Source organism: Oculina patagonica, chromosome 11 (assembly GCF_052425735.1).
Source record: "Oculina patagonica isolate OP01 chromosome 11, crgOcupat, whole genome shotgun sequence".
Lineage (NCBI taxonomy): Eukaryota > Metazoa > Cnidaria > Anthozoa > Scleractinia > Oculinidae > Oculina > Oculina patagonica.
In genome coordinates this window covers 386,399-413,817 of record NC_135768.1, presented here as the reverse complement: position 1 = coordinate 413,817, position 27,419 = coordinate 386,399, and the positions used below count along the sequence as shown (strand labels likewise).

Sequence of the window (27,419 nt, the reverse complement as noted above, 5' to 3'; positions counted from 1 at the left end):
ATTCAGTAGATTTAAATAGCGAAGAAAATGACTGTAATTTACACGTTCATCAGCCGCTGCGTTGTAGCTTTGGCGTTACAAAGACATTAAGACCGGCTCAAGAGTGACCAAAACCAAATTTCTCCTCACAATATCAATACTAAATCAGGAGAAGAGGTTATAAGAATTAACAAAATCATCACCACTCGCATGTCATTATCACTTAACAGGCTAAGCGTTCACGAATAAACACCCAAAGCGATATCTCATATAGCGTGAAGAAAGCACATGGAAGTCATAGTATAAGTATACAGTAGAATGTATGCTTAGTGAACCAAAGTGCAATACAGTGCAATGTCTGTCATCTTTTTTCTGCTGTTATTGGAGTTATATAACTGATCGACTTTACAAGCAATAAATAGACGTGAAAAGCGATCTCTTTTTTAAATAAACTCTAAAAAGTGACACGAGACACTAAGCCCAGAGGGCTTTTGATTACATCTTGGGCACTCACGGGGCGCTTCAACTTTGTAGGTTTTCACAATTGGTTACGACCCCATTAAACATTTGGCGATCGAAAGATAAGAGGCTAAGAACACACACGCAAGTCAACAATCTGATCTCGATTAGATGTACAAAAACAAGTTGAACAAGGCTAGAAGACGGGCAGTGGAGGCAACTATACAGCCCAAATTTACACCAGATTCTAGCCTTAAAACAATAACAAAATGCAAAAATAGGTGGACATCCACAATCACATCACAGACAAAACTCGTTGGTAAATATGTCCACCGAACCATATATTATCATAGATAGAAACCTCGAACACACTGTTAAACATGTTGTTACAAGGTCGAATATGTGGGTAGTGATTTTAACACAGACCACAAGAATGAAATACAGATTTGTTTAATGGAAACAGACTCTGACCGCAACATTTCCTCCAGTTATTGTCGATTGTTCCCGCTCGCACTGGGCGTTCAGTTGACATGGTTTGAAATCGTTTAACATTAATGAAACAACATTCCTCGCACGGCCCCCAAAGGCCTTGATATAAGAAAATTGAACTTTCAGCCTTTAGCACAATGACAGGCAGTCTTATTAAAACAAGTACAATGCATACTTTTTAACCATAAATTCAAACACCGAGTCAGCTCGTGTAAGCTGTCAGTGACAGCACGTATGCAGATAATAGCAATAATAGCAAAGGCATTTGATTCAACCATTCAAAACTGACAACATAAAGTCGCCTGCCGTTGTTACTTAAGGAAACTGGCATTTCGCGACTTAACACTTTTTGTTAAGTAAGTAGAAGTTTCACTGCAGTCAAAGAACAAACTTCAACTCGACACGTCACGTCACAATGTTCGCAGTTGAACGCATTTCTATGGAATATTTACAGACGTTCTTCTCTAATCGACTGAGCTCGAACGCTATCTAAACATTCCAAGAATGACCCTGGTTGCAAACGGAATTTAAATGTTTCACTTACCGGTGCGGCGAATATTCTCTCGTCAAAACTGTGTCGCCTGGGTACAACAGGGATATAGAACTTGTGGGGTCCATGAGACCGACCACGGCCTACAAATCAAACAACAAAAAAACATGAACAACTTAAAATCGAGTGCCTTCCGTTGAAGATTAGACGCTAATAAAAGCGGCGTACCCTTTTCAGCAGCACCGGCTGACGAGGGCCGAACGTTTGTTCGCCAAAGTATTCGAGCGGGTTTAGATTGCGGTGGATCTGATACAGGCATGGCGAAAATGTCTTCCAACTGAAATCGACATGCAGGCGTTCACGAGGCGCTATTGTTGTTCATTTCTGGACGCGGTGCTAATAACAATCAAACCCACAGGCTCGTTTATTACGCTACATTGCACCTTCTAAGAGAAAACTACGGGCGGTCATCGGTTCATTAAATTATCACACCGGACGGTTCTAGAGCATAAAGAACAACATCTACAACTACAGATTCTCCTTACTTATTCCCATACATTTCTTTTAATGTTAATTCTGAGAATTTGGTTCTAAATCAAAACAATATTCCTAAGTTGATGATTTTCTTAATTCTCGTCACCTGTTTGCTTGAACATGTACTGACATCGTAGGGAGAAATTAAATGTTGATACTCGACTGGTAACTGGTGTTGATGGAATACACCTACCTTCCTACGCGTTTTAAATTATTTATCACTTCATAATTTAACTTACGTCTAAAATTTTTAATTACGAATTTAATCAACTCGGTTTTTGTACAGAACAAGGCGAGATAAACCACTTAACTAACTTAAGAACAGGAATTTCCGCAAGCAGATAGTTATGCCACCACACCTTGATGTGCTTGGAGGCAAAAAGGCAGATGTTGACACTAACCCGACATGGAAATGGGAAGTACTATTTATGTTTCCAATAATTACTTGTCATTGTTATTCATGTCAGATGTCGACAGTGTTAAGTGCTTCAGACACGAGAGAAGCTGACAGCAATACAAAATGACCAAACTTAAAGTAATGATTGTAACAAAACTGGACTAGGTTATGTTAATTTAGGCCATTCTGTGACAGACAGTGATCTTAATTTTAAGGAAACAAACGGTCTGAAAAAAGGTCTTGCTGTGTTTATTAGCCTTCATGCTAAGCTCAGAAACAACTCGTCTGTTCAAGACTTCTAGATCGTGGGAGAAACCAACGAATAGCGACCCAGTGCGCTCTCCTTTGTTTTGTCCGCTGCTTTCACCACGATCTTGGGGTCTGGAACAGGATAACGAACAACTTGTAATAACTCCCCCTCCCCTCCCCTTCCCTCCCCCCCCCCTTGAAACAGCCCTAAAAATCGAACGAAACATCCAAATACTGGTTTAAACAGTAAAAAGTTGTCAATAAAAGGAAGAAAATAGTAAAGAGGCGAAATAATAGTTTTATCCACAAGGCACAGAAATCCACTTTGTCTATAGATCAAACTAGGATTTCTTTTTTTGGTGACTAAAAAAGAATAAAAGAACCGTAATAACAAAACAGTGTGTTCCTTGCATGATAGATAGCGTGCTGGATTTTTAGCATCGGAAACAATTAATTAATTTTTAGCTGGCGATAAACATTTGAGGTTAACTACACTCTACTTCCTTCTTTTCTGCACGAGTTACGAATGTTCCTTTTGTCACGAATAATCTCTGTATCATAATGGAAGCAATGTCACGAGAAGAAAGCGGAAACGTTCCTAAAGGCACGATCCAAACTACACAGGTCGAGTGCAATAATGGCATAAAAAATATATATAAATGAAAATAAACAGAACCACCATTTCATTCTGTTAATATTCGCGAGTATAAACTTTCGCGAGTAAAAAATTTGCTTTTATATATTGATTAAAAGACGGAAATAGTAAACTAATCATCAAAACTCGAATTCGGAAACTGTTTACATATTTGGATGCCAAACACGTTTCTATATTGCGTTATGAGCTATTTTTAACTCAAGCATAATCGCACTTCCGGTTTGACGATACGAGCCCAGAATGTAATAGGCGTTGTTATCGATGTTGATTATCTCGGTACATTAACACTATTTCCTCCTGAAGTTAGCATTGGGTAACAAAGACAGGTCGTAGATTAAATAAACCTGAAGACAAGCGTCCGTTTCGCAGTCACTGTTACGACGAGTTGCGTGACACCCCGTGTCACGGGTACGAAGAAACTGCGCACGTAACAGCGCATGAAAAACAGCTCGCCTGGCCGAAAGGAAAAAATCTTTTGTTGTTTGGCGAGGTTGTGATTTTGGAGCCGTCTTAAAAAGACGTAATTTTCAAGGCCAAAAACACAACTTCGATGCAAAAATGTAGCCTCCTTAGCCTGCTGGGAAAGATTAGTTGAAGACCGGAGACCACAGAAAAAAGCCTACAGCTACCACAAAGATTTTACAACATCCTTCCGTGCAAGAAGACATAAAAAGCACGAAACAGATAAAAGAATGTAAACAAGTATCATATCGATGAATAAAAGATACTCAAACAATATAACAGTCACAATATTTTAACTGGCACAAAACGCAAACCAAAATGTTCACACCCTGTTGTCAGAAGGAAATTGAGCTCTTGAGCGAGTGATGACGTCAGAAGCGTTGTAGCACAGCATGCAGGAAACTTTAACTCAGCAGGAAAACACTTGTACAAAATTACGACACAATTTTAGGAATTGTACCGGATTACGGATAAAATTTAGTACAGTGTCAGTTTAGAAATGCAAGACTTGCACCGTGCCAAAAAAAAAACTATCATGTACACCAATTGTAAAAAGGCTGATCTTGCATGTGAATTCTTCGACTCGACGTTTTGTTTCAAATCGAACAGGAAATTGCTTCGACCTCACAAATAATAATCCTCTAAACAGAAACTTCAAGCATCGTTTCAGATTCGTCCTCTAATCTTGAAAGCCTTTACGACTTCATAAAAATTATCGGGCTCAAGTATTCTTTCTAAAGATGAATAGTTCCGAGCCCTATTTATCGCATAAAACATGCACGCATTGGCTGTCAGACTTCCCAACGGAAATATCGCTGAAGTAAGAACTGCTTCGATACTAAGCCGAACAAGCAGCGAAAATTCCAGGTAAGATTAGTTTCTTTCAATACAAAAATACAATAAACTGTGCATAAAGGTCGTAAATTCGCAAAAATTCAAGTCATCACGTCTGTGTAAACATAATAAGCGGCCGAGTAATGAATTCTTTGTGCAACAGCTAATTAGTTAAATACCGAAAAATGCTTTCTAACAGCTAGCTCTGCCGTTTTAGCACACAATCCCTTTTGAATTATGGTAAATGAAACTTAATTTTTATTTTGCGAAAAAAAATCCTGACGTTGTAGTTTGCTAGTCATTTTAGTGCGCTTAGCAATGCACGTTCAAGTCGATTGTAACTAAGCTGTAAATTGTAGCTGCTATAAACTAACTTCTACTAACAATAACTGAGTACAAAAATACACACACACAACTGAATTGCTCTTACACAAATTCCTCGGATATTGCGGTTGAAGACATGACTTTGGGATGCCGAAGATAGTATTTAAATCCCATTTTCTCTTGCCCATAGCAGCGCGCTCTGTGCTTCCTAAACTCATGGCTCTTGTGTTTACGAAATTCAATGCCTTTCACAGCAAATCAACTAAGTTGTCACTCCACTAGCTGTCACGCAAATTCCAGCTGAGATTATTCGAGAATTGTTCCAGTCGATTACGCAATATAAACAATCATTTCTACTTTGACGTGCTGTAGTTCTTATACTCGTTATGACAATACCGTAGAATTCCGGTTATAAGCCCTGGGCGTATACAACTTCGTAAGGGTTTTTGGGTGGGCTTATAAGCGGAGGGGCTTATAACCGGGAGGGCTTATACGCGGAATGAAAAAACGTTTCGAAACGCGCCTCGGGAGTGTTGATCGAAATACGTTTTTATGTTAAAAACGCATAATAAAGCAGCATTTAGCCCTGTTCAGTACTGTCAACCGGCAGAGGGGGGCTTATATCCGGGGGGGCTTATAATCGGATGTATTTTTTTGTTTCCAGGTAGATGGGCCTATAACCGGGGGGGCTTATAAGCGGGGGGGCTTGTAACCGGAATATTACGGTATTTCCTTTGATTACTAATGTTTCCAAAAATAAACTCACTTTATCATCGACATCAAAATGGATACATTTAGTTTCTGACACCGATTTTTTTAGTCTTATTACTCCATTTCCTGGCGGGAAGCTAACTCGGTGGCCTATACGTAAATGACTACAAATGCTACATTACTGTGATTAAGGCTTAATCTTGTTTTACCTAGCCCCCCTGTACATTCAACTTTTCACCTCCGTGAATTCCAAAGCTCAAAAACAAATTCAAATTTTAATTTCGTAGAATAGTGAAAACAAAACCCGAAAACCAAATCCACTGCTCGCTAACTTTCATTTGAATCTAAATCACACACTAAAAGTAACACAGTTTTTTTTTTCGGGAGGGGGGGGGGGGGGGGGGGAATCAGGAATTTTATCCTCCACCAAATTCCTTTAATCTCTCAATCTCTCTCCTCCTGCCCCTCGCCGCACTCCCGGCAGGAATGACACTTTAATTTTGGGCGAGAGAGGGTGTGACACAAGGTTCTTTAAACCTTATCCCATTTCACATCGAATTATAGACCTAGTTTCAGCATTATTATCTTATTCAAGCCAGATCAAAGTATTTAAGACTTTTTGTACTGAGTATAGTCCGCAGAGACCACACATACACAAGCGCCTACCCTCCCCTCCCTGTCTTGCCCGTTCCTACCTCCAGACACTTACCCGGTGCCTTAATTCTGCTAAGTGACTTGTCCTTATCCTTCTTGTCCCTCTCCTCCCTGGTAGAAGACGATTGGTGATGAAGCAGATCAGACGCTCGTGTTAGCGAGTGCAGCACATCTTCTGCAATAACAAGGGATGATCCTTTGTCGTATTTGACAGCTTTTGCGGCATGTAAAAGTCGAGAAGTCTGATCCACGATCGAATCGTTCGGTTCTTCACTAGCGCTCATTTTAATCTTGGTTATCCGCGCTCCTTTCAGATGCGAAGAGTGAGAATGAGAGTGCGAGCGATGACTGCGCATCTCGCGTGTGTCACTCGCGTGGGGCGAAGCTCTTGCCTCGAACTCGCGCGGGAGGCTCGAAGATTTTTTGTTCCTTTCAGGCGTGAAGTGCAGTTTGCCTGCCACCGCTGGACTGGCATCGACGGAATCCCCGCCTCGGGTTAACCTTGCCTTGCTTTCTTCATCAGAAGAATCTGAATTCCCATCAGCAGCTGCAACCACGTGTTTGGAACCATGCCTTTGCCTTCTGCTCGATCGCTGGCGAGGAACCGTTTGAGATTTGTCCGCAGTTTGACCGCTGGAACTAGTAGAGTGAGTCAAGCGGATTTTTCTTTCGGAGCGAACCACGGGTTTGGCAACTCGGCTACTGCTATCTGGAGTTCGAACTTTGATATGCGGAGACTCGGATGATTTCTTTCGTCTTGAATGGTGAGCAACCTTCACTGCCTCCCCACCGTCCCTCTCTGAGTAAATCTTCGAGGTGTCATCCTGAGACGATTGCCGCGGTCTGGACGCTTTCTCGCCGTTCACGCTTCTTCGGCCGTCAACCGGCGTGCTCCTGCTCTTGGCGTGGTAGATTTTAATTCCTTCCACACTGTCGCCTTCAAGTGACTGTCGGTGGTTTTCCAAGCGTTCTATCAGGAGATTTCTCGCAGCCAAACGCGCTTCGTACTCGGATTTCCTCACCGCCTCTTTCTTGACTTCAACAGATGTCGGTGATGCTTCAACCACCGTCGCAGTCTTGGTTTTAATAACGCTCTGCGGCAAATCACCTTCGCTCTTCCTCTGAAGAGCTCTGTCTTGTTCTTTGTTCGCTTCTTTTGCCAACCGCTTTAAAATGTTCGCGGGAGAATCTTCATCCTCGCTACTCCTATTGTGGTTGAGAGATTCTCCTGACTGCGCCCTGCGGGTCATCTGAATATCCTGCAGGGAGCTTGAGGGACTCCCGCGGGTCCCGTTCTTCAATCGTTTGCTGCCGTTCCTCTCCAGACTCCCTGTCCCGTTTGCGATCATGTCTGGAGTTTTAAAACCGAACGCTTTTTCAATCTGATCCACCGTGTCAGACATGGACGCCTCAGTGATGTCTTCGTAACTTTGTTTCTGTTTATAAGTGTTCACAGTGGTGATGACTGCACCGAGACTCGTTTCTTTGAAAGGCATAGCGGCTGCCTGCATCTGGTCGCCATTCGCTGCTTCAAGAGCTGGCTCTCGTGGCGTGTTGCCATTTCTAGGTGTTGTCGCAACAGGCTCAATGTTCACTCGAACAGTTCCAAAACTGTCGGCCGGCAATCTGTTATCCTGCGCGCTCAGGTCTAACCTGGCAGGCGTGTTCCCATTTCCCGGTCCGTTCAGGACCGCTCTACGATGTCTTTGCGAGGTGCTTCCAAATATGGGTGTCTCTGGAGTGCGCGGGGAAGGTGGCGGAGACGAGGGTCCGCTCGCAATGGCATATAACGTACCTGACGCTGTATGGGCCGTTAATGTCACACCAACGGGTTTGGTGGGCCGTGGTTCTGAATCAAGCGCAATGAACCCGCTCCATTTTGGTGCCTCGTGTGCTTCGGGGGGTCCCTGGAGTCTTTCGTCACTCGGAGTAACGCTTGTTACTGTGTAAGAAGCCCCGTATTGTTGTCGCGATGCTTCGTGAAGTGTTGACGAACTACCGCTGACAGAAGACGCTGAGCTCGCCCCAGGTGACGCAGGTGAGTCAGGAGGGCGGGAACCTGAGTACATTGCTCTGAAAGAAACAAGAAAAGAAATGTCAAACTTAAAGGTCTTCATGGTAGCTATGCGTTCTTGAACCGGATTAACCTGTTTTAAAACCGAACTAAGGATTGCCGACGATGTATGCAATGATGACGACTGTAGTTATGAGAAACATTTTGTTCAGCAGAAAGTTGTGCAGTGCGTTCAAAAAAGTATTTCTACGAAAGCGTCAGCTGTAGTTCATAATGCCTGCCGAACACTAGAGCAACTAGCTGAGCTAACCGCCTCGCGTGCCCGTTTGCTCAGCAGATTTCTCCAGTGTGCGGACATTTTTCGTGAGAATTTTGCCTCGCGAGGCCTTGAGGAAAATATCTATCGTGTTTGATATTTTTTGCCTCGAGAGGCAAAATCCTCAACGTGTGCGGGCGACGTGAGCAACTTGCTCAGCCAGAAATATCAACTGACCAATAAACACACGCAGAATGCTCATGTGATTCAACATGGCGGCTTCCAAATCAAACTTGCTAAGCACTTTCCTCACTGTCTGCGGTGAAATGTGCAGTGAGTAAATGGCTGAGCAAACAGGCACGTGAGGCGAATAGCTCAGCTAGTTGCTCTAGTGTGCGGCAGGCTTTAAGCACTATCTTATCCTGATCTTAACAAGATTTTTTTCTTTGGGTTTATCTTTACCTAGCATCAACAGGCGCTGAGTTTGGTTGTTTAATCCACGGACTCTCCTTTCCTTTCACGCTGTTCTTTGATGCTACCTTTGGTGGCTGCTTGCGTCCGTTGTCAGCAGCTAAGGACGAGTTCGATGCTGCCGAATGATCACGTGACTCAGCTTCCTCTGCTACAGATGACGCGCTGCCGAACGATGACATAGTCGTGACTGATGCACGACTGGAGGAGGTCCAGTACGAGCCACTGAGGGGCTGGATACCCCTGGGGAGGGAAAATAACATAGAGTGAGACACGTGAAGGGGCTAGATACCCCTGGGGAAAATAACATTGAGTGAGACACGTGAAGGGGCTAGATACGAAAAAAGAGATGGGGAAGGCTGGACCCTGGGGAAAAATTACACTGAGTGAGACACGTGAAGGGGGAAGATACCCCTGGGGGAAAATAACATGGAGTTAGACACGTGAAGGGGGTAGATACCCCTGTGGAAGGAAATAACATGGATGAGATCTGATATATAAGGGAGCAGATCCTGCCCTGGGAAAAGAACATAACATGGGGCGAGACTCGCAAGCGGGAAGGGGGGCGCGACACCCCTAGGGAATAAAACAACAGGGACACTTCCATGTCAGGTTTAAGTTAATAAATCATAATAAATAAGAAGTTAGTAACCATCAGGGATGGTAAACAAAGGTTACGTACTTTCTTGGCTTTCCGCTCTGGAATGGTGGCACAATGACTGCAGAGACAGATCCTGGCTTGCGTAATATGTCAATCATCTGATCATGACTCAGAGTAGCTACTATCATCCCATTGATCTGAATAATAATAATAATAATAATAATAATAGATAAAACAAACAAAAATTCCGCCCACTCACTTTGCAAGCTCGATTTTTGACAAAAGCTTTCTCGTGATACAGTGGTTGTTTGCCATTTAAACAAAACGTCCAGAAATTCCGGTTGGGATGTAAATGAAACACGCCTTTTTGGTTCATTCCCATGGAAAATTCCTGGGAGGAACTGCAATTCTGAAAAGGTAGTTCCGTTTTCCTGGTTGGGAAGTTTCGAATGGAAATTCGTGTCCATTTACCGTTTTGCATCTTTTCCACCAGTTCCAGGCCTTTGGGCATTTACAGCCATGCCAAATTTTGCGGTTTAACCAAAATGGTGGGTTCTTCGGGTAAACTTCAAATGGAACACATTGATCCTGAGCGGAAATTTTTAACCCAAATACTAATTTCCTAATTTTTTGGAAAAATTCAATTGTAAACAATCAATAAGCTTTTCTACAGTGACATTTAAGTTGTCACGGTACAGTCAGTAACAAACCTCAACCAGCCGACATCCTTGCCTTAGCCCAGCTTGCCAGGCAAACCCTGAAGGCTCAACATCTGCAATGAGTCCTTCAAATTGAACATGGAATCCTAGCTGACCAATGCCATTCCGCCGCAAGGTCATTGTTTGGGTCTGAAAGTCAAAAAAACACGAGCTGATAATGATAAACATCAACATCAATAATGTGCTTTCCAGGGCAGTTAAGAAACAGATACCTGAATGAAACTAAAGAAGTTTGCTTGCTTTCATGTAAGGTTTTAGAAAAACTTTACATAAGTCTTCGATGACGTATAAAAAGAAATTAATTCCAACACCTTCCATAAAATTGGTTTTATGATAAATCAACTCCCAGTCGCAACTAACTTTGTTCTTGTAATGCTTAAACTTACACTATTTCAAGACAGACCTACATTTGATGATGTACTCCTACAAAGAATCCACTCGGCAAAAAACCTGTTAATAAAACCTGTTTTACCTGACAGCCAATGGAAATTTCTTCAAGTCTCCTGACGATCTCTGGGATGTCATCTGAGTCAGGTGTTGGAATGTTCAACACCAGGCAGTCCCCACTGCCATAAAACACTTTGATGCTGTAAGAAAAAAATAAAGAAATACATATGACCTATAAGTAAAATGTAAACCATTTGTGTGTCATACCGATAGTACGACTGGATAGCACGGTAGTCCATCTAACGTTACTAATACAGCTCCAAGTATTTTTGTCAGGAATGATACAAAAATTATTTGTTGGCCATTACAGGGTTTGTACCCTTATTCAAACAATTTCCCAGTACTTTTCCAGGACTATTCAAGGTCTCAGATTGATTTTTCTAGGACTCCAAAATTCACATTAACCCTTTCATTCCCAAGATCTCAATACTATTTCTCCTTACATTGTCTGTTCATTTCTCATAATGTTAGTTCTGAGAGTTCAGTTGTTACTTGAGATTAACAGATTTCCAGAACTTTCTGCCACAATAAAATTCCAGAACTTTCCAGGTTTTTCAGGACCCGTACGAACCCTGCATTACCCATTTATACAAGTACGCCTGGGTGGAGACAGCTATGTACCACATGTACAACATTAAAGTTTTGTCCCTCAGAAAACAAAATTAAATGCAATTTTTAGAATTCGCACAACAGCCAGGAAAGGACTGAGGTGTACTCGTAAATATTTCACTTATGACACTCCGCTGTCAGTAGTTTCTGTTTGCCAAAAGTAAGTTAGCAAAATGACGATTTATTGCTGCCAATACCTTTGTGAAAGCGAAGTCCAACCAATCACTGACTTTGCTGGAATGCTAAAAAGCACTTCCTGAAAGGAAATATAACATAACAGAAAACTAAGTACATGTTCCCTCTCAGTAATCACACAAATCCCTTCAATGTTGATTTCATTGCTTACCTTGGTAAAGGAATGGATCAACACCAAGGTATCAGCAGATATTCCCATCTTGCACTCGATCATAGAGGAATTTCTGTAGTCTTCAACCTAAAATTTTGATTCTGTCAGTAACCGTATATTCTCTCAGAAATAAAATACATGCACCACTTATTCTACTCTAGATATCTTACAAGACATTACCTGTACTTGCCAAACCAATGCTCCTCTGGAAACCTTCTCAGGACAGATGGGTGGACGAACTTTCTCCTTCTTCTTTGTCGACCTTAAAATGCCTGGAGAAATAGGGACATGTTAATTTAACACCTAGTTCACCTCACGTATAGAGATATTTAGTGTCTGTACAGTTGAACCCAACTACATAGGCCACTCTAGCTGGCCGTTACAGACATGTGGCCATTGTGAGGTGGACATTTCATCCCTATCGTCACCAAGTTTATAATTTTCCTAAAGAAACATTCATTCTTGCGCCGCTTGTTAGCTCACACTTACATGTACTTACCTTTTCCTTTAGCTCCTGTCTCAAGTGTGGTGTTGGTGACGTAATTTGTGGCGAGATCTTTCAGGTATTCGTGTCTTGTCCTTCTGGCCATTGCACTGAACTTCTCTGACTTATGTGCAGCATTTTCAGCATTTATCACTGTAATTAATACAAATACAATTCACTCATTCCCAATTTTAATTATATAATAAAGGTGTCTAGTGAAAGGTTTATCCACCTGACAGCTAGATTTATCACGTGTGGATTTCAGAATACAATTCTGGAAATAATCATTAATCCAGCTTTAAATGGATAATTCCTTTGTACACCAAAATTTATAAAACCAGCATTTCTTGAACAAGAGATCCGGCAGCAGAGAAGCCAAGCAGTTTTTTCTTCGTTGCGTGGTCCCCTGCATCCAAACTGTTTTAGTCAAGGTCTGGACAAATTGCCCTTCTTACCCATGTACAAAAGCATGTCCACCAGAGGCACACCTTTCAACTTTAATAGTGTACACCACATTTCTCACCTTTTGTCAGCAGAAAATCTGCAAAAGCCTTCTGCTTCCCAAACTTGGCACCTGCAGGGATGTTTGGTCCAAATGGAGGGACATCTTTAGAACGACTTACTGCAACTCTATAACAGGCAAAGCAAACAGTAAAAAAACAACAGTTATCATAAATAAAAATATTGAAGATCCGATACCAGGATTCATTGTAAGAAGATAAAAAGCGTTCTCTGGTAAAATATTTTAAAAATTATTAGCTTTCGACAGCCAGACTGCTGTCTTCGACGGATAAAAATGAAGTGATAAAATGGACCTAAAAATTTGATTATGACTAGCGAATTGCATAAATTAAAAAGTTAAAAGAATGTGTAAAAGAATGTTAAAAGGAATGCTAAAAGTGTATAAATTACTGTTTGTTTAAAAGAATGTTATATTGCCCTGGCAGAGGGCACGAATTGTTGTCGGCCTCGACCGTTTTTGCCGTGTGCCACGATTCAAGTGTCTTTCTAATGCGATTGTTGCCCTTGTCAATTATCTCCGCGTTTTCAAAGTCGATGGCGTGATCAAGAGTCCAGGCATGTTTTGCTACATTGGAGCCTTTAGCGCGTTATTTAGTATTCCTGATATGTTCTTTTCGCCGTGTACTAAACGATCTTTTTGTCTCGCCGATGTAACTCCAGGGACAAGACGCACAAGGGATTTTGTAAACAACATTGCACTGATCGTTGACCCGAGGTCGAAACTTGGGAACAGGGAACTCTTGTTGTAGTGTCTTGATTGGTTTGTTGGTTACTCGGATATCGTGACTTTTGAGAATTCTTGTAAGAGGTTCGGTAATGCCTTTGATGTAAGGAAGGACCGCGAAACTCTGGCTATTCATTGGAGCAGCCCAACTGAAGAACATCCCAACCAGTTCTTCAGGTGAAGGTGTTGGAGGGGTCGAAGATTTCTTTCTTATGATATCAGCTGTGACTTTTGGTGGGTAGCCATTAGATTGTAACGCGATGCTAATGCGATCAATTTCACGGGCTTTTCCAGATTCTGAGTTTGGTAGTTTTAGAGCTCTATGAAAAAGTGTCGCTGCAGTGCTGATTTTGTGCTCTCTGTCATGATGTTAGCAAAAGTCAAGGTATCTATCCGTGTGTGTGGGCTTCCGATAGACATCAATGTTGAGCTTATTATTGTCGCGAGAAATAAGGGTGTCGAGGAATGGCAACTGGCCATTAGATTCGTGCTCAATGGTGAAGGAAATATGCGGGTCGATAGAGTTCAGAGAATCATGGAAGGAAGCAACAGCATTCTTCTTGATGACACAAAAACTGTCATCAACGTAGCGTTTCCAGATTTTGGGTGGAACAGGGGTTGAATTGATTGCTGTTTCTTCAATTTCCTCCATACATAAGTTGGCTCACAGGACTACCCATGGCACAGAGTGGATTTGTTTGTAGATGTTGTCGTTGTAAATAAAATAATTGTTGGACAGCACAAAGTTTAATAAACAAATTATGTCATCAATGTCTAGACTGCTCCTGGAATGGAGAGAAGAATCATCTTCTAATTTCTTCCTGATGTAGTTGTTTATTAAACTTTGTGCTGTCCAACAATTATTTTATTTACAACGACAACATCTACAAACAAATACACGGCTGTGCCATGGGTAGTCCTGTGAGCCCCGTAGTAGCCAACTTATATTATGTATGGCGGAAATTGAAGAAACAGCAATCAATTCAACCCCTGTTCCACCCAAAATCTGGAAACGCTACGTTGACGACAGTTTTTGTGTCATCAAGAAGAATGCTGTTGCTTCCTTCCATGATTCTCTGAACTCTATCGACCCGCATATTTCCTTCACCATTGAGCACGAATCTAATGGCCAGTTGCCATTCCTCGACACCCTTATTTCTCGCGACAATAATAAGCCCAACATTGATGTCTATCGGAAGCCCACACACACGGATAGATACCTTGACTTTCGCTCACATCATGACAGAGAGCACAAAATCAGCACTGCAGCGACACTTTTGCATAGAGCTCTAAAACTACCAAACTCGGAATCTGGAAAAGCCCGTGAAATTGATCGCATTAGCATCGCGTTACAATCTAATGGCTACCCACCAAAAGTCACAGCTGATATCATAAGAAAGAAATCTTCGACCCCTCCAACACCTTCACCTGAAGAACTGGTTGAGATGTTCTTCAGTTGGGCTGCTCCAATGAATAGCCAGAGTTTTGCGGTCCTTCCTTACATCAAAGGCATTACCGAACCTCTTACAAGAATTCTCAAAAGTCACGATATCCGAGTAACCAACAAACCAATCAAGACACTACAACAAGAGTTCCCTGTTCCCAAGTTTCGACCTCGGGTCGACGATCAGTGCAATGTTGTTTACAAAATCCCTTGTGCGTCTTGTCCCTGGAGTTACATTGGCGAGACAAAAAGATCGTTTAGTACACGACGAAAAGAACATATCAGGAATACTAAACAACGCGCTAAAGGCTCCAATGTAGCAAAACATGCCTGGACTCTTGATCACGCCATCGACTTTGAAAACGCGGAGATAATTGACAAGGGCAGCAATCGCATTAGAAAGACACTTGAATCATGGCACACGGCAAAAACGGTCGAGGCCGACAACAATTAAATGCCCTCTGCCAGGACAATATAACATTCTTTTAAACAAACAGTAATTTATACACTTTTAGCATTCCTTTTAACATTCTTTTACACATTCTTTTAACTTTTTAATTTATGCAATTCGCTAGTCATATTCCAATTTTTAGGTCCATTTTATCACTTCATTTTTATCCGTCGAAGACAGCAGTCTGGCTGTCGAAAGCTAATAATTTTTAAAAAGTTATCATAAATGCACTAATGGCTAAATGATGGTTGTGGATCAGGTGTCATGTAAAAGTACTGTGCTGCATGTTTTACAATTCTGTTGTTGACAAGATAGGTTGACATTTTGTTCTAGAATTAGTACAATTATGTACTACAAATATGAACATGTTGTAAAGGTGAAAATAAATTGGAGTCCACAAAACAAACCTCTGGTACACTGTACCTTTAAGGGGTACCTTTAAAAAAAATACTATCACCCCAACTTAAGACTTTTATATGGGATTCTCCAAACCATCCCATCTTATCCCATCCCATCCCAACCCAACCCAACCCCCAACCCTTCCCCTGTCTCCATCCAGGACAGTTCTTAAACAAAACTGTATACATCTGCTACCCACTGTAAATAAATTGCTTTGAAAAATCAAACAAGTATTCACAGAAGTACACAACTATAGTTTGGTTCAGAATTGCAAACAAATTAATTATCTGTACATATAAAAATTTTGCTGTAAAAATACCTGTAGTAGGTGTTATCAGAGCAAGGGTTGAAAACTCTGACCACAATGAAAACATGCTGGAATTGAGATCTAATGTTCTTTGGTGTGAATGGAAGTGCTCCAGGCTCTTGAAAGACAATGGTAACTATGTCATTTCCAATGTGTCTTTTCCTCAGGAGCTGTAACAAAAAGGATAAAAAATGTCAGTTGCAGAACTTACATGTATGTAAAAGCAAATCCTGAGAATTGCATGTTATCATATTTGGAGAGCGTGTGGCAAACTGCAAAGTATAATTATTCATCAAGCCAGATTAGCATGATCAATAGACATGTTTCATACCTGTTGTCGATTATTGGGGGTCCATGGCAAAAGTGTTGATACGTGAAACATGATTTCTCGTCCCTGGAACTGTGTGTACACTGAATGTTCACCAGTTGAATCATCTGCCAATCAAAAGTTCATGACATGTATCAGTCAAGGGAGTCAGAAAATAAATACTATCTATGTACCCCACAACAATGAACATGAACATCAAGAAATACATGTTATAAACAAATTATAAGAACAAGCCAATAGGGCCTTCAGGCCATAAGTTACGCAGCGAGACATCCAAAACAAAAGGAGGTGCAAGTCGCTTTGTTCTGAATGTCCCACTGTGTGTTTTGCGACCCAGCATGGCTGATTTTGTACCAAGTGACTGGGACGTGCAAAGGAACTATTTTGATGAAATAGAGACTTTTTCATGTATTAATAGTGTTTTATTAAAATTATCATGGAATGCACAAATTTCCTACTCCAACAGGGCTGTAACCCATAAAACCTGTTAAAGCTGCATTCACTCAATGTTATGGCTAAAGATGTTGATTGGTGTTACATTACACTTGCGTACAGAGCGAAATGCAATGGGTGACAACTTTAATGTAATGGCTACTTAAAAACTTAATGACAGCCCTGTGATGAAAAAAACACTGTCTTACAAAACTGATTTTGTAAACTTACTTCTGTTATCTAACTGGGCTCTGTAGCCTTCAAACCCTTTCAGAGCAATCCTTGTTCCAATCAATTCAAGGAATTCATCAAAAGCTGGACCAGAGGTTTCTGTCAAACAGAGATGATAAAGAATATTGAGAGAATAAACACTGGTGTACTAATAAAATTACTTACAACAATGAAATTGGGTGAAATCTGATGCAAAATGAAACAATCACAGGTAGTAACTAACATGTACATTGAGTGTTTACTTAGTTTAAATTCTCTTAAGAAGAATGTGCTTTTGATTACTTCCCAAAAAAAATAAAAGGAAAAACTATTAATCACAGTGCAGTAATATATGTAAACAATGCTTAAGTAAAAGTAAAGCCTGCTGCCGAGCCAAGTGGCTCATCAGACTGAAGCTTATCCCGGTTTCTGTAGCATAAAGCGGCTAGGAGTATTTATAAATAAATAAATAAATCGACTTTGTTTAACGAGGGTTGCACGTAACAGTTTTGCAAGTGGCAAACTTGTGGCCCTCGGATTCCTGATCGAATTTCACTCCCCCTGGATGGGATGCTAGTCCATCACAGGTTTACCTCCCAGCATAAGTACGCTGGTACCCATTTATACACCTGGGTGGACTGGAGAGAGGCACTTAAGTGAAAGTTAAGTGTCTTGCCTAAAAGAACACAACATAGTGCCCCCACCAGGGCTCGAACCCAGACTGCTCGATCCACAGTCCGGCACACTAAATATAAGGCCACCACATCTCCCACAATGCTTACATGTACAGTCGAAGCTCTCTTAACGGATACTCTCGTAAGCGGGCAGCTCTACTTATGGTCCCCTTGTCTGAAACCCCGTTTTAACTCCCATACAAACTCTGTATTTTTACATTCTCGTAAGCGGACATTCCCGAAAGCGGCCGCAGACACTTTCAGAGATTACGACTTAGACTTTTTCACCGTTTTTAAGCTCCCGTAAGTGGACAGCTCAAAGAAAATCCTTATTTTTTTAACTACCTCTGTATCTTGTTTTTGTAAATCAACTTCACATCGCCATTCGTCACAGTGATTTTACAGTAATTACAGTACCATATTTATTATATAAGTGTTTGTTTTGTCGTCATCCACGTCCGTCCGGTTATTGTTAGTTGGGCAAGTTCCCGTAAGCGGCCATCTTTCTCCTACACCTCTAGTGGTCGCTTACGAGAACCATTTTCGTAAGCGACCAGCTCCAGTTACGGACACTTTTTTCGCGTCCCGAGGGTGTCCGCTTACCAGAGCTTCGACTGTACATGTAAGTTAGGTTTATTTATATTTAGCATCACTCACGGTTATTATACATTTCTTCTTCTGTGCTCTGCCCTTCTTTGCAGTACAACACACCAACTTTAAACTGATTGGTCATCTGAGAATTAAATAGGCACATGAACAAGCTTTTCTTTATATTTACACTTTTGAAATAGTGTCACTATGTTGTTTGAAAGTTGAACCTGTCCAATTGCCCCCCCCCCCCCTTCATTCCCGCCTTCTCCTTCTCCTTCGCCTTCTCCAGTCAATAAATTACTGTATGATACAAAATGTCTCTCACCCCTTGTTCATCAAGTTTCATAAGCTGCTCTGGAACCTGAAAAAGAATAAAAACAATTAGTATAATTTGCAGAGGTGAATTCAATTCTGATTGGTCAAGAAACTCAGACTATGTCGCAATATTCACGGCACTAGGTGGTGAATATGGCACCTCAAGGTTTGGCTACTAAGCCATGCCATGTTTGCCATCCAGGCCAGTGAAAATTAAAAAAGAAATCACTCCAAGTGCTGGATATTTAAAACATTGGGAATTTTGCAAATTAACTGCCAAGGCTTTTGGACCAAAAATATTTTCAAGAGATGGTGTTCAAGGCATTAGAATTGATCGTAAACATGATAGTTTTGGAGATCGCACACAGCCATGTACTCAGAGCAGATCGACTGGCAAAACATTATTTAGTTCTCTTCTCACCGGAGCTAGTAATTTCGAGGGGATTCACACAATTGCTCAAAAGTCACCAAAGATTAAACAAAGGTAACAGATATCTATCTTTTTCATTGTGTTTGTTTTGTTTCGTTTTATTGCTTAAACTTGAGTGTAAATTACGATTTCAATCGATGAATTAAACTGGTTTACACGTATGCACTTGTGTTCAATGGAGCACTTGTGTTTGTTGTTTTCGTGTTTTCTATAATTGTTATTTTGCAGTTGTTGATATTCAGCTCTGAACATCAAGAAATACATGTCGACTTTGTCTCAGGGATTATTCAACAATAATCACTTCGCCTTCAGCGAATAATTGTTAATTATTGGCATACCACTTGAGAAAGCAGGGGAAAACGACTAGTTACAAAAAAAAGTTTAACCTTAAGTTTACACTTGAGGCACAAGTGCAAGTCCATGTGTGAATACTAAAAATGCAACCACAAGCACAAAAAAAATAAATCTTTAGTTAATTTACAACGTACATGTACCTGAACATCACAGTTCAGATGCAGGTGCAAAGACAAAGGCAAAGACAACCTCAGCATCAGTTCTGCCATCTTGGAAAAGCATCTACGAATTTGCATGCAAGCATCATGCCACTTGCACATTTAATATTTAATAGCACGATGACTCAAGAAAACCAGGTTTACTAGACAGTTTATAAAAATGTTAACATATCAGCTTATTAAAATGTTGTGTTATCATTCATGATCTGTGTTAGTAAAAAAATAAAAAAAATCTTGAAACTGTTTTTGAATCTCATTTGCAAGCATACCTTTATACCAGGCTGAGCCATCCTTAGAGCAGTAAGCTGGAGTTCTGGGACCACATGCTCAAGAATGTCTTTGGCAGGAAGAGCACGTGCTGCACCATGACGTGACGTTGATGGAATAGCTTCTTCTAGGATACTGCCTCTAAGAATAGTTAACTACAAAGGGAAAGTTGACAACAGATTATGGTGAAAACAGCTGAAGCATTCCTTTCAAGGGTGAATTATTAAATCCATTAAATCAATGGAAATTTGATTTCATTTTTTGCTTCAATATTCCATTCTTGAATTGAATATTCAAATGTTCAAATGGCGACTCGATTCAAAACTCGAGTGTTGATTTCATTCATGCGACAGACACGTGAGAATTTAAAAAAGTCCCCCAATTTACATAAAATGGGTCAACAACATTTTTCCTACTTTTTCTTCTGCCGCCGCCTGGTTAGCTCAGTTGGTAGAGCGCCGGACTGCTGTGCGGGAGGTCGTGGGTTCGAACCCCACACCGGACCAACACTCAGGGTCTTAAAATAACTGAGGAGAATGTGCTGCCTTTGTAATTACATCTGCAAATGGTTAGACATTCTAGTCTTCTCGGAAAAGGACGATAAACCGTAGGTCCCATCTCCTGTATCTTCAGTCTTATAACAGGGGACGTTAAAGAACCCACACACTATTCGCAAAGAGTAGGGCACGAAGTTCCTGGTGTTGTGGTCTGGCCTTTGTGTAGTAAATTACAGTATGTGTACAGCGCATTTGAACATTACATATGAAAAATGCGCTATATAAATTGATTATCATTATCATTATCATTCTGCCAGTAGTAATTTCTTGCCTTTTGAGCAACACCAAAATGTCTCGCCTCTCTTTTGGTATTCTCATAGGGTTGAAAATAAATGAACATGATGAACAAAATGGGTTGTTCCAGAAAAAATCCACACCCCCCCGACGGATGGGATTCTGGAAATTCTCGCGGGAGGGGGGGTAAAAGGCTCTGGAAATCCAGGCGGGACGGGGGGCTGAACTTCAAAAAGTCTTCTGCAGGGGTCATTTCAACCGATAATTCAAGCGCTTCGAACGTTTAGTTCGGTGACACTTCAGCGCCCTCAGATCCTGAAAAAGTAGATTATATTTTTGTTCATATAGTTCTCACCTGACATTAATGATAGTCTAAGTTCCTTCACGGGTCTTTTTATAGCAGAAAACGTTAAAACAAGATACAAAATCAAAGAGAACCCGTCACAAGATTTCACAACGTTGTTGAAACGAAGATCGTGAAACGCCTGACACATTTCTACTCTGCAAAAGCCTGGTGACGAATGTTGTTCACAGCGGACTTTTGACACAACGCAATGGACGAATCTGAAAGTCATCTTAAGCCGCTTTAAAAATAATTAGTTGAATGTACATGTTAGGAATTCATTTCGTGATTGGGAGCTGTTTCAAGTGCTTTTGTCTTGGCTACATTCTCTTCCGCATAAATTTTGCCTTCCCGATTTACTGACGAAAGCCAAAAAGACTTTTTGTAACTATGGGCAGTATGGCGGGCATAATAACTGAGAAAGCGGTTCACAACGCGAGTTTCAACTTTCCTTCCACTGCAGATTAGAACTTCTGGCTCTCGAAGGTAGGATATGTGAATGAAGTTATCCAGTCCTAGGTTATAGAAGAATTTGGACGATAAAGAAGTTTAGACTTTTGTTATTCGAAAGATTTTGATTTAGAAGTTCTCGATCTTCAGTGGACGGGACTGAGCTTATGTCTCGAAAAGCAGGCGAAGAGGAATGACTATTTGACTCTTTTATCATATTTTTTACTTATCGTATTACTTTAGGACCATATCTAGCGCAGAGTAGAATAAAGGGCAACTGATTTTAATGAGCTAAGAATGTAAACACTCGTTCACTTGTTTGTATTTTTGCTCCTTTCTTCTTAGTTCCACGCGATAGAATTCTTAGCTTAATATTAGCTGATGCTTTAGAAATTAAACAAGAACATCTTCTAGACGTGATTGTGCATATTTTCTATTAAAATTTAATTAAATTTAAGCATAATAATTTTTTTCTGGAAATCCAGGCGGGAGGGGGGTCTTTGGCCTTGGAAATCCAGACAGGAGGGGGGTCTTGTGCTTCAGGAAATCCAGGTGAGAGGGGGGTTAAAAAACGACCCCATCCGTCGGGGGTGTGTGGATTTTTTCTGGAATAACCCAATGATGAGAAAACACCATGTGTGACATTAGACGGTTGACTAGTTGGTAGTTTAAAATTGCTAGATAGTTTAAACATGATCGGCAACTGTCCAAAAATTATTTTGAGCCCTGGTGTCCATCACGCATTTTGTCAGCTGCTGTGATGACGAAAGACAATCATTAGGGAGAATCGATATTTTGATCTTGAGAACCTACCTCACTTGTCCTTGCAATGATCCTATACTGGTATTGGTTTCCCTCTGACTCACCAGCCTTCAAAAGGGAGGTACTGTCATCAAGTTTTTCACGCTTCAAAGACAGGGCAACTGGGCCAAATTTTTCATCAATACCAAGATAATTCAAGTGTTCTAGAATGAGTGAGGAATAATAATAAATACAAATGGAGTTAATTTTACGCTACATGTAGGTTTGAGAAATTCTTGCTTTACTTCTTAAAATATAAGCTTCAAACTACATGTAATTAAATAAAAATAGTTCCGCAATGCAGTCTGAGCTACCAACAGTGGAATCCTAATTTCTCAAACTCTTGGTCCCACGGATCTCTAGTAGATATTGTGAACCAAACATAATTTCACACTTCCCTCAGTCAGACACAATTTTAACCCCCATTTCTCAGACTCCCTGATTTCTCGAGCCAATTTTAATTTCCTCTTGGAGATTTGCGAAAAAAGGATTCCACTGTACTTAGTCCGTTGATTCTATGCATGGTCAACCAAGTTTCCATATAAATGGAGGGTAAAATTTTGTTTGGCCAAAGCAGTCCACAAGGTGTAGAATTTGCTGTACTGTACTTCCAGTGGATGCCATGCTAGTCCAACACCGCCCTCATTTTTTAGGTTGCCATGACAGCAATTACCAGTACCTGTTTATTCTGCTGGGCGGAGAAAGGCACTGTGAGTGTAAAGTGTCTTACCCAAGAACACAACACAGTGCCCCGGCAAGTGTTTAAACCCAGACTGCTTGATCGACTGAACCAGTTTTATCCTTCATCCCTTAAAAAATTAGTTCCATGTACATGTAACTCACCTTGCCCAACAAAAAAGTTTTTGTAATAGTAAGATCCATGATCAACATGTTCAAACACTCTTCCATCTTCATTGTGAAATCTCTCTCCTAGATACAAGAAACCACTTTCTGGCTTTGAATTATCAAGAATTGTCACACCAGTGCCACTGCTCAAATTTCCCACCCTGGCAGAATCATACGCAGTCAATAAAATGTCAAGAGTTGATCTTCGTCTGAATGTGTCTAATTTTGGTTCCTTGGGACGCGTAGGATCATGAGGATTTTGAAAAGCCACATTGTCCCTCGTTAATCCAATCTGTGGATCTTGTTCTTCCTCACCACCAAGTTCATTCCGAAAATAAGGACAGTTAAGAACCAGGCCATTACTTTTGTCATCACCTGGGTCAGGAATATCGTCATCATTATTGCTTGAATTAGAGTCAGACCCACGCCTTTGCATTCTGTCAGCGACTGTTGCCGCAGTAACCTTAGTTGAAGCTGCGGACGCTCCTGATCGCTTGTTTTTCCTTTTAAGTCCATCCCCTTGTGTTGCAAACAGAAGTGCGAGCTCGTCATAATCAATTGTCATACTACGGCAGTCATAATGAGCAAAATATTTTCTTGATGGTTCATCTCCATACTCTTCTTCTGCTGCTTTGGCATCTCCAGAACCCTTAAAAACCTTCTGAAAATACGAGTTGTTTCTCAAAGAGTTTTTACGTCTTAACAAAGGTGTCCGTCTTTCTATTAGTGGGCTTGAGTTGGCAGAGCTTGCACTAATTTTAGCTCTGAAGCCATCCACGTAGTCTTGGTTTTCATTATCGTAAAACCAAGACTTCTGCCCAGACGTTTGCAAGTCTCTCTCATTTTGAATGTTTTGCTCAAACTTTCTGATTAAGGCAAATAAACTTTCTCCTGTGGGGGAGCGGGCTTCTGCAACCAGCCCATCTGGATAATTAGTTCTCACCGAAACATTGATTTCACTCGTGTCACTATTACTTCTGACATGCATTGGTTGTGGTTTCACTTTTGACGGACTGTCACCGCCATAAATGGAGCCAGTGCTTCTACGGATTTCATCGTCTCTGTTATAAATATGATTGTATTGGAAGGCCACCGAATCATCTTTTGCCCTGAAATTACAAGCAAAACAACAAATGATGAGTAAAGATTGTACACCTAAATGTTCTGAATTATTTGTTGTACCTTTTTGTCATGTTTGACCTTGAACTGAAGAATTTCTTTTGTAAGTTTCAATCATTATTGAATTTTAAACTCATTCAATTATTATAAATGACCTCAGAATATAGGTAACAAAAAAGCCTAAATAGCAAAACTTACCCCTGAAAAACCACTAATTTCCTAATAATGTTTTCTGTCAAACCAACATGATTAAATAATGTTACAGCGTAACAATAAAACAGACTTCTAGAAATTATTAATGGAGAAACTTGATAAAACATAAACCGTCAACAAATGAACAAGACTGCAGCATTCTCCTTCAAACCATAACAGACTTGTTTGTGGGCGAATCGCGACAAATACTGTACATACAGTTGTTTCCTCTTAAAACAACTAAAGCGAACTTCTGACAATGCTTGTTATGGTTTTGAAACACAATGCTGAAATTCTCTGCCGACAAGTACAACATTTGAGAATTGTAAATATACATATATACAACGCCGTACAACCAAATCACCTTGTTTTATGCATCATAAAACTGAAGTTCTCGACTTTACTGAAATCCAAACAAATTGACGTATTTCCCTCGCGGCTGGAAGCAATCTGTCGGTCATTCCCTTGTAGTAATATCGCGAAAAGTCGTGTTTCCGGTGCGTCGAACAGAAATCTTGTATAAAATGGCCGCTTGATTGTCGCTTGAGAAGCAGATGAAACAAATTTTTAAGATTTCTTTTGCTACAACGTGGTCCTCCTAATCCGTCGAAACCTCACAGCCGTTTATGAAACACATTTCAAACCTGAAATCAACACGCTGGCACGAGAATCCGTCAAAGTGCGGTCGTTCCGTGTTCAATCATTCCTCGATCCGAAATTATTCCACTTATGCCTTAATTCCACATCTCATTTTGTATCTATGATAACCAGCCCTAAATAAAGTGAACTCGAACAATCCCTATGAATGCCAGCAGAAACGTGAGACGTCTTAATTGGCTCTTGAGCTAACCAACTTTGCCACTGGCGAGTACAGATGTTGAAGCCAGGCGGCTGTGAAGCGTATATCGTACAAGCAATCCGTCAAATGTCGTTATTCGCGCTCGCTCTCTCAAAACATGTAATTAGTAGATGCTGCAATACCCGCTAAAAACTTTAAAACGTTGACAGTTGCAGCGGAGAGCTTATGAATTAAGACCTTGTATTATTTAACCGGTTATCTGTTCCTCCAACCGCCGTTTGGAAAGCAGGCGATGAGTCGTCGGCGTTCGTGAAGAGCGAAGCTCCGTGTCGCGTTGATCTGCGTTACTCGAAGCTAAACATTCTAACGATGCGGTCCAGCAGTTGCATTCCGGGCCGATCGAATCACAGGTACGCTCGCAGAAAATCAATACTGACTGTAAAGAACAGCTTACTAACAAAAGCAGCTCGGAATGACCTGATAGGTCAGTTCTGGAGTTGGATTTCAATTTATGAATTTTAAGTACGAAGCGTTCGAATCTACACAACTGCATGTATTCTATTTTGACACGTTCTTAGATCTGTCACAGTTGAATGCCGATGTAAAATGTACTGTAGGGTTTTGTCTTCACGTTACGCCCAAAATAAACGCCGAAGAATTACGAAAATAAAACAAAATACAGACACGCTCACGGAAAACACAATTCTCACCTTTCACTTGCTGATGATAGAGTCATTCTCCGCGGCTTTCTTCAGAGTCTCGGAAACAGTGTTCGTCACCATTCGTGAACTTTCGTGCTGTCGTCGGCTCCTCACGATGTAATTCACGATCGTGTAATGTTTCAGTCACTTGAGTTGCTACGAACAGTACTTTGAAAATTTCCAGACAAATTGGTGAAACTTTATATTTCCTCGTTATAAACTTTATGTAAAATTGCATTCCAATGAAGAATTTAAGAAATCCGGAAATTGGCATTTAATTTATGGGAGTGACGAAAATCTTATTACGCGGAGTTACCACGTAGTTGACGCGGGTCAGCCTAGCAAACAAAAGCGAAACTTTTCCTTTTATTGCCAGTGCTTAAACGCTTCGCTTAACAATTCAAGAAACTTACATTTTACAAGACTATGCCCGCCTGTTTATCATTTTTGTATTATTTTCTATACAAACATTTCTATACAAACACAGTTTTGGCTTCCGGGAGTCCCTTGCTGTTGTTTAATTGGGTCGTTTGCGTTGCGGTATAAAAATAGCAATTAGTGCGGAATGAAAACAAAGCCACAACTTAGCTTCGTTTTTAGACCCATTTCATCCCCCCCCCCTCCCTCCTTCCCCATGAGTCATGAAAGAGGTGGGAGGCTTAAATGTAGCGTGACTTCACAATCCTGAAGAAAAAAATGACGTCAGGTCTTAACCACAACTTTCTTTTTACTACAGAAGCAACGCGAATATTTTAGTAATGCGGCAGCGGAAACTAAAAGAGCTCTACTTGGCACGATTATAATTTATAAATCGTCATTTTTCTCTCAGATACCTGTTGCCTGTTATGCCTTAATGTTTTTTTTAAGGGGGAGCTAAGAGTCGATACGGAACTTAATAAGTTTTTTTTTGGGGGGGAGGGGTCGTTCAGATACATATGCGTGACATTTCTATAGCTATCTCTTCAGACTTGCTGCCTGAGTAGCCTCCACGCGATTTTGAAATTTACAAGACCGTGAGAAATTAACTTAAGTTCCGGATTTATTCAAACTATTCTTTCGAGATTGAAAGCCCTCTAAAAAAGTGAAGATGGAGTTTTCGCGGTCTAGGACACAATATCCTTTACCGCATTAACTTTTAATAAACTTTTATAATACCGTTTGTCAGTGACCGATGCTCAATAACCTAAAAGCATGCCCTCCCTCCCTACTAGATGCTCAATAGAGACTTGAATCTTCTCCTTCTCTAAATTAAAATTGACAGGAGATTGACCGCTGTAATCCTTATTAAATTTTAATTTCCACCAAATTAAATCCATATTAATAACAAAGCTTAAAACACAACACCTCACTGCATTTTTGAACTGCGGTTTTAAGCATTATAAGCCGTGTAAGGTTTCCAAAGAGTAAAAACCTAAATTGACCGCTGTAATCCTTATTAAATTTAAATTTCCACCAAATTAAATCCATATTAATAACAAAGCTTGAAACACAACACCTCACTGCATTTTTCAACTGCGGTTTTAAGCATTATAAGCCGTGTAAGGTTTCCAAAGAGTAAAAACCTTCCGGTGAAAAGTTAATTTGAAT

The 27,419-nt window shown here is 40.6% G+C and overlaps 1 protein-coding gene, 1 non-coding gene and 2 pseudogenes across 2 annotated transcripts in view; 2 read left to right on the top strand and 2 right to left on the bottom strand.

Moving 5' to 3' along the window:
• Positions 1-26,359, bottom strand: part of LOC144629846 (uncharacterized) — a 31,739-nt gene extending 5,380 nt beyond the window's left edge. The window contains 21 exon segments of the mRNA XM_078488066.1: positions 1,472-1,560; positions 6,293-8,310; positions 8,970-9,221; positions 9,661-9,776; positions 10,290-10,427; positions 10,771-10,885; positions 11,552-11,610; positions 11,701-11,787; positions 11,881-11,972; positions 12,200-12,337; positions 12,708-12,814; positions 16,044-16,201; positions 16,363-16,466; positions 17,023-17,121; positions 18,333-18,408; positions 18,592-18,627; positions 19,793-19,945; positions 22,188-22,339; positions 23,019-24,130; positions 25,842-25,865; positions 25,867-26,359. Of these exon segments, the coding sequence (XP_078344192.1) occupies positions 1,472-1,560; positions 6,293-8,310; positions 8,970-9,221; positions 9,661-9,776; positions 10,290-10,427; positions 10,771-10,885; positions 11,552-11,610; positions 11,701-11,787; positions 11,881-11,972; positions 12,200-12,337; positions 12,708-12,814; positions 16,044-16,201; positions 16,363-16,466; positions 17,023-17,121; positions 18,333-18,408; positions 18,592-18,627; positions 19,793-19,945; positions 22,188-22,339; positions 23,019-24,130; positions 25,842-25,865; positions 25,867-25,913 (5,172 nt within the window). The 5' untranslated portion in view covers positions 25,914-26,359.
• LOC144630747 (uncharacterized) lies at positions 13,294-14,265 on the bottom strand (annotated as a pseudogene).
• Positions 14,268-15,595, top strand: LOC144630746 (uncharacterized; annotated as a pseudogene).
• Positions 20,223-20,295, top strand: Trnas-gcu (transfer RNA serine (anticodon GCU)). Its single transcript has one exon. It is a non-coding gene; the product is annotated as a tRNA-Ser (tRNA).
• Positions 26,360-27,419: the final 1,060 nt, after the last annotated feature.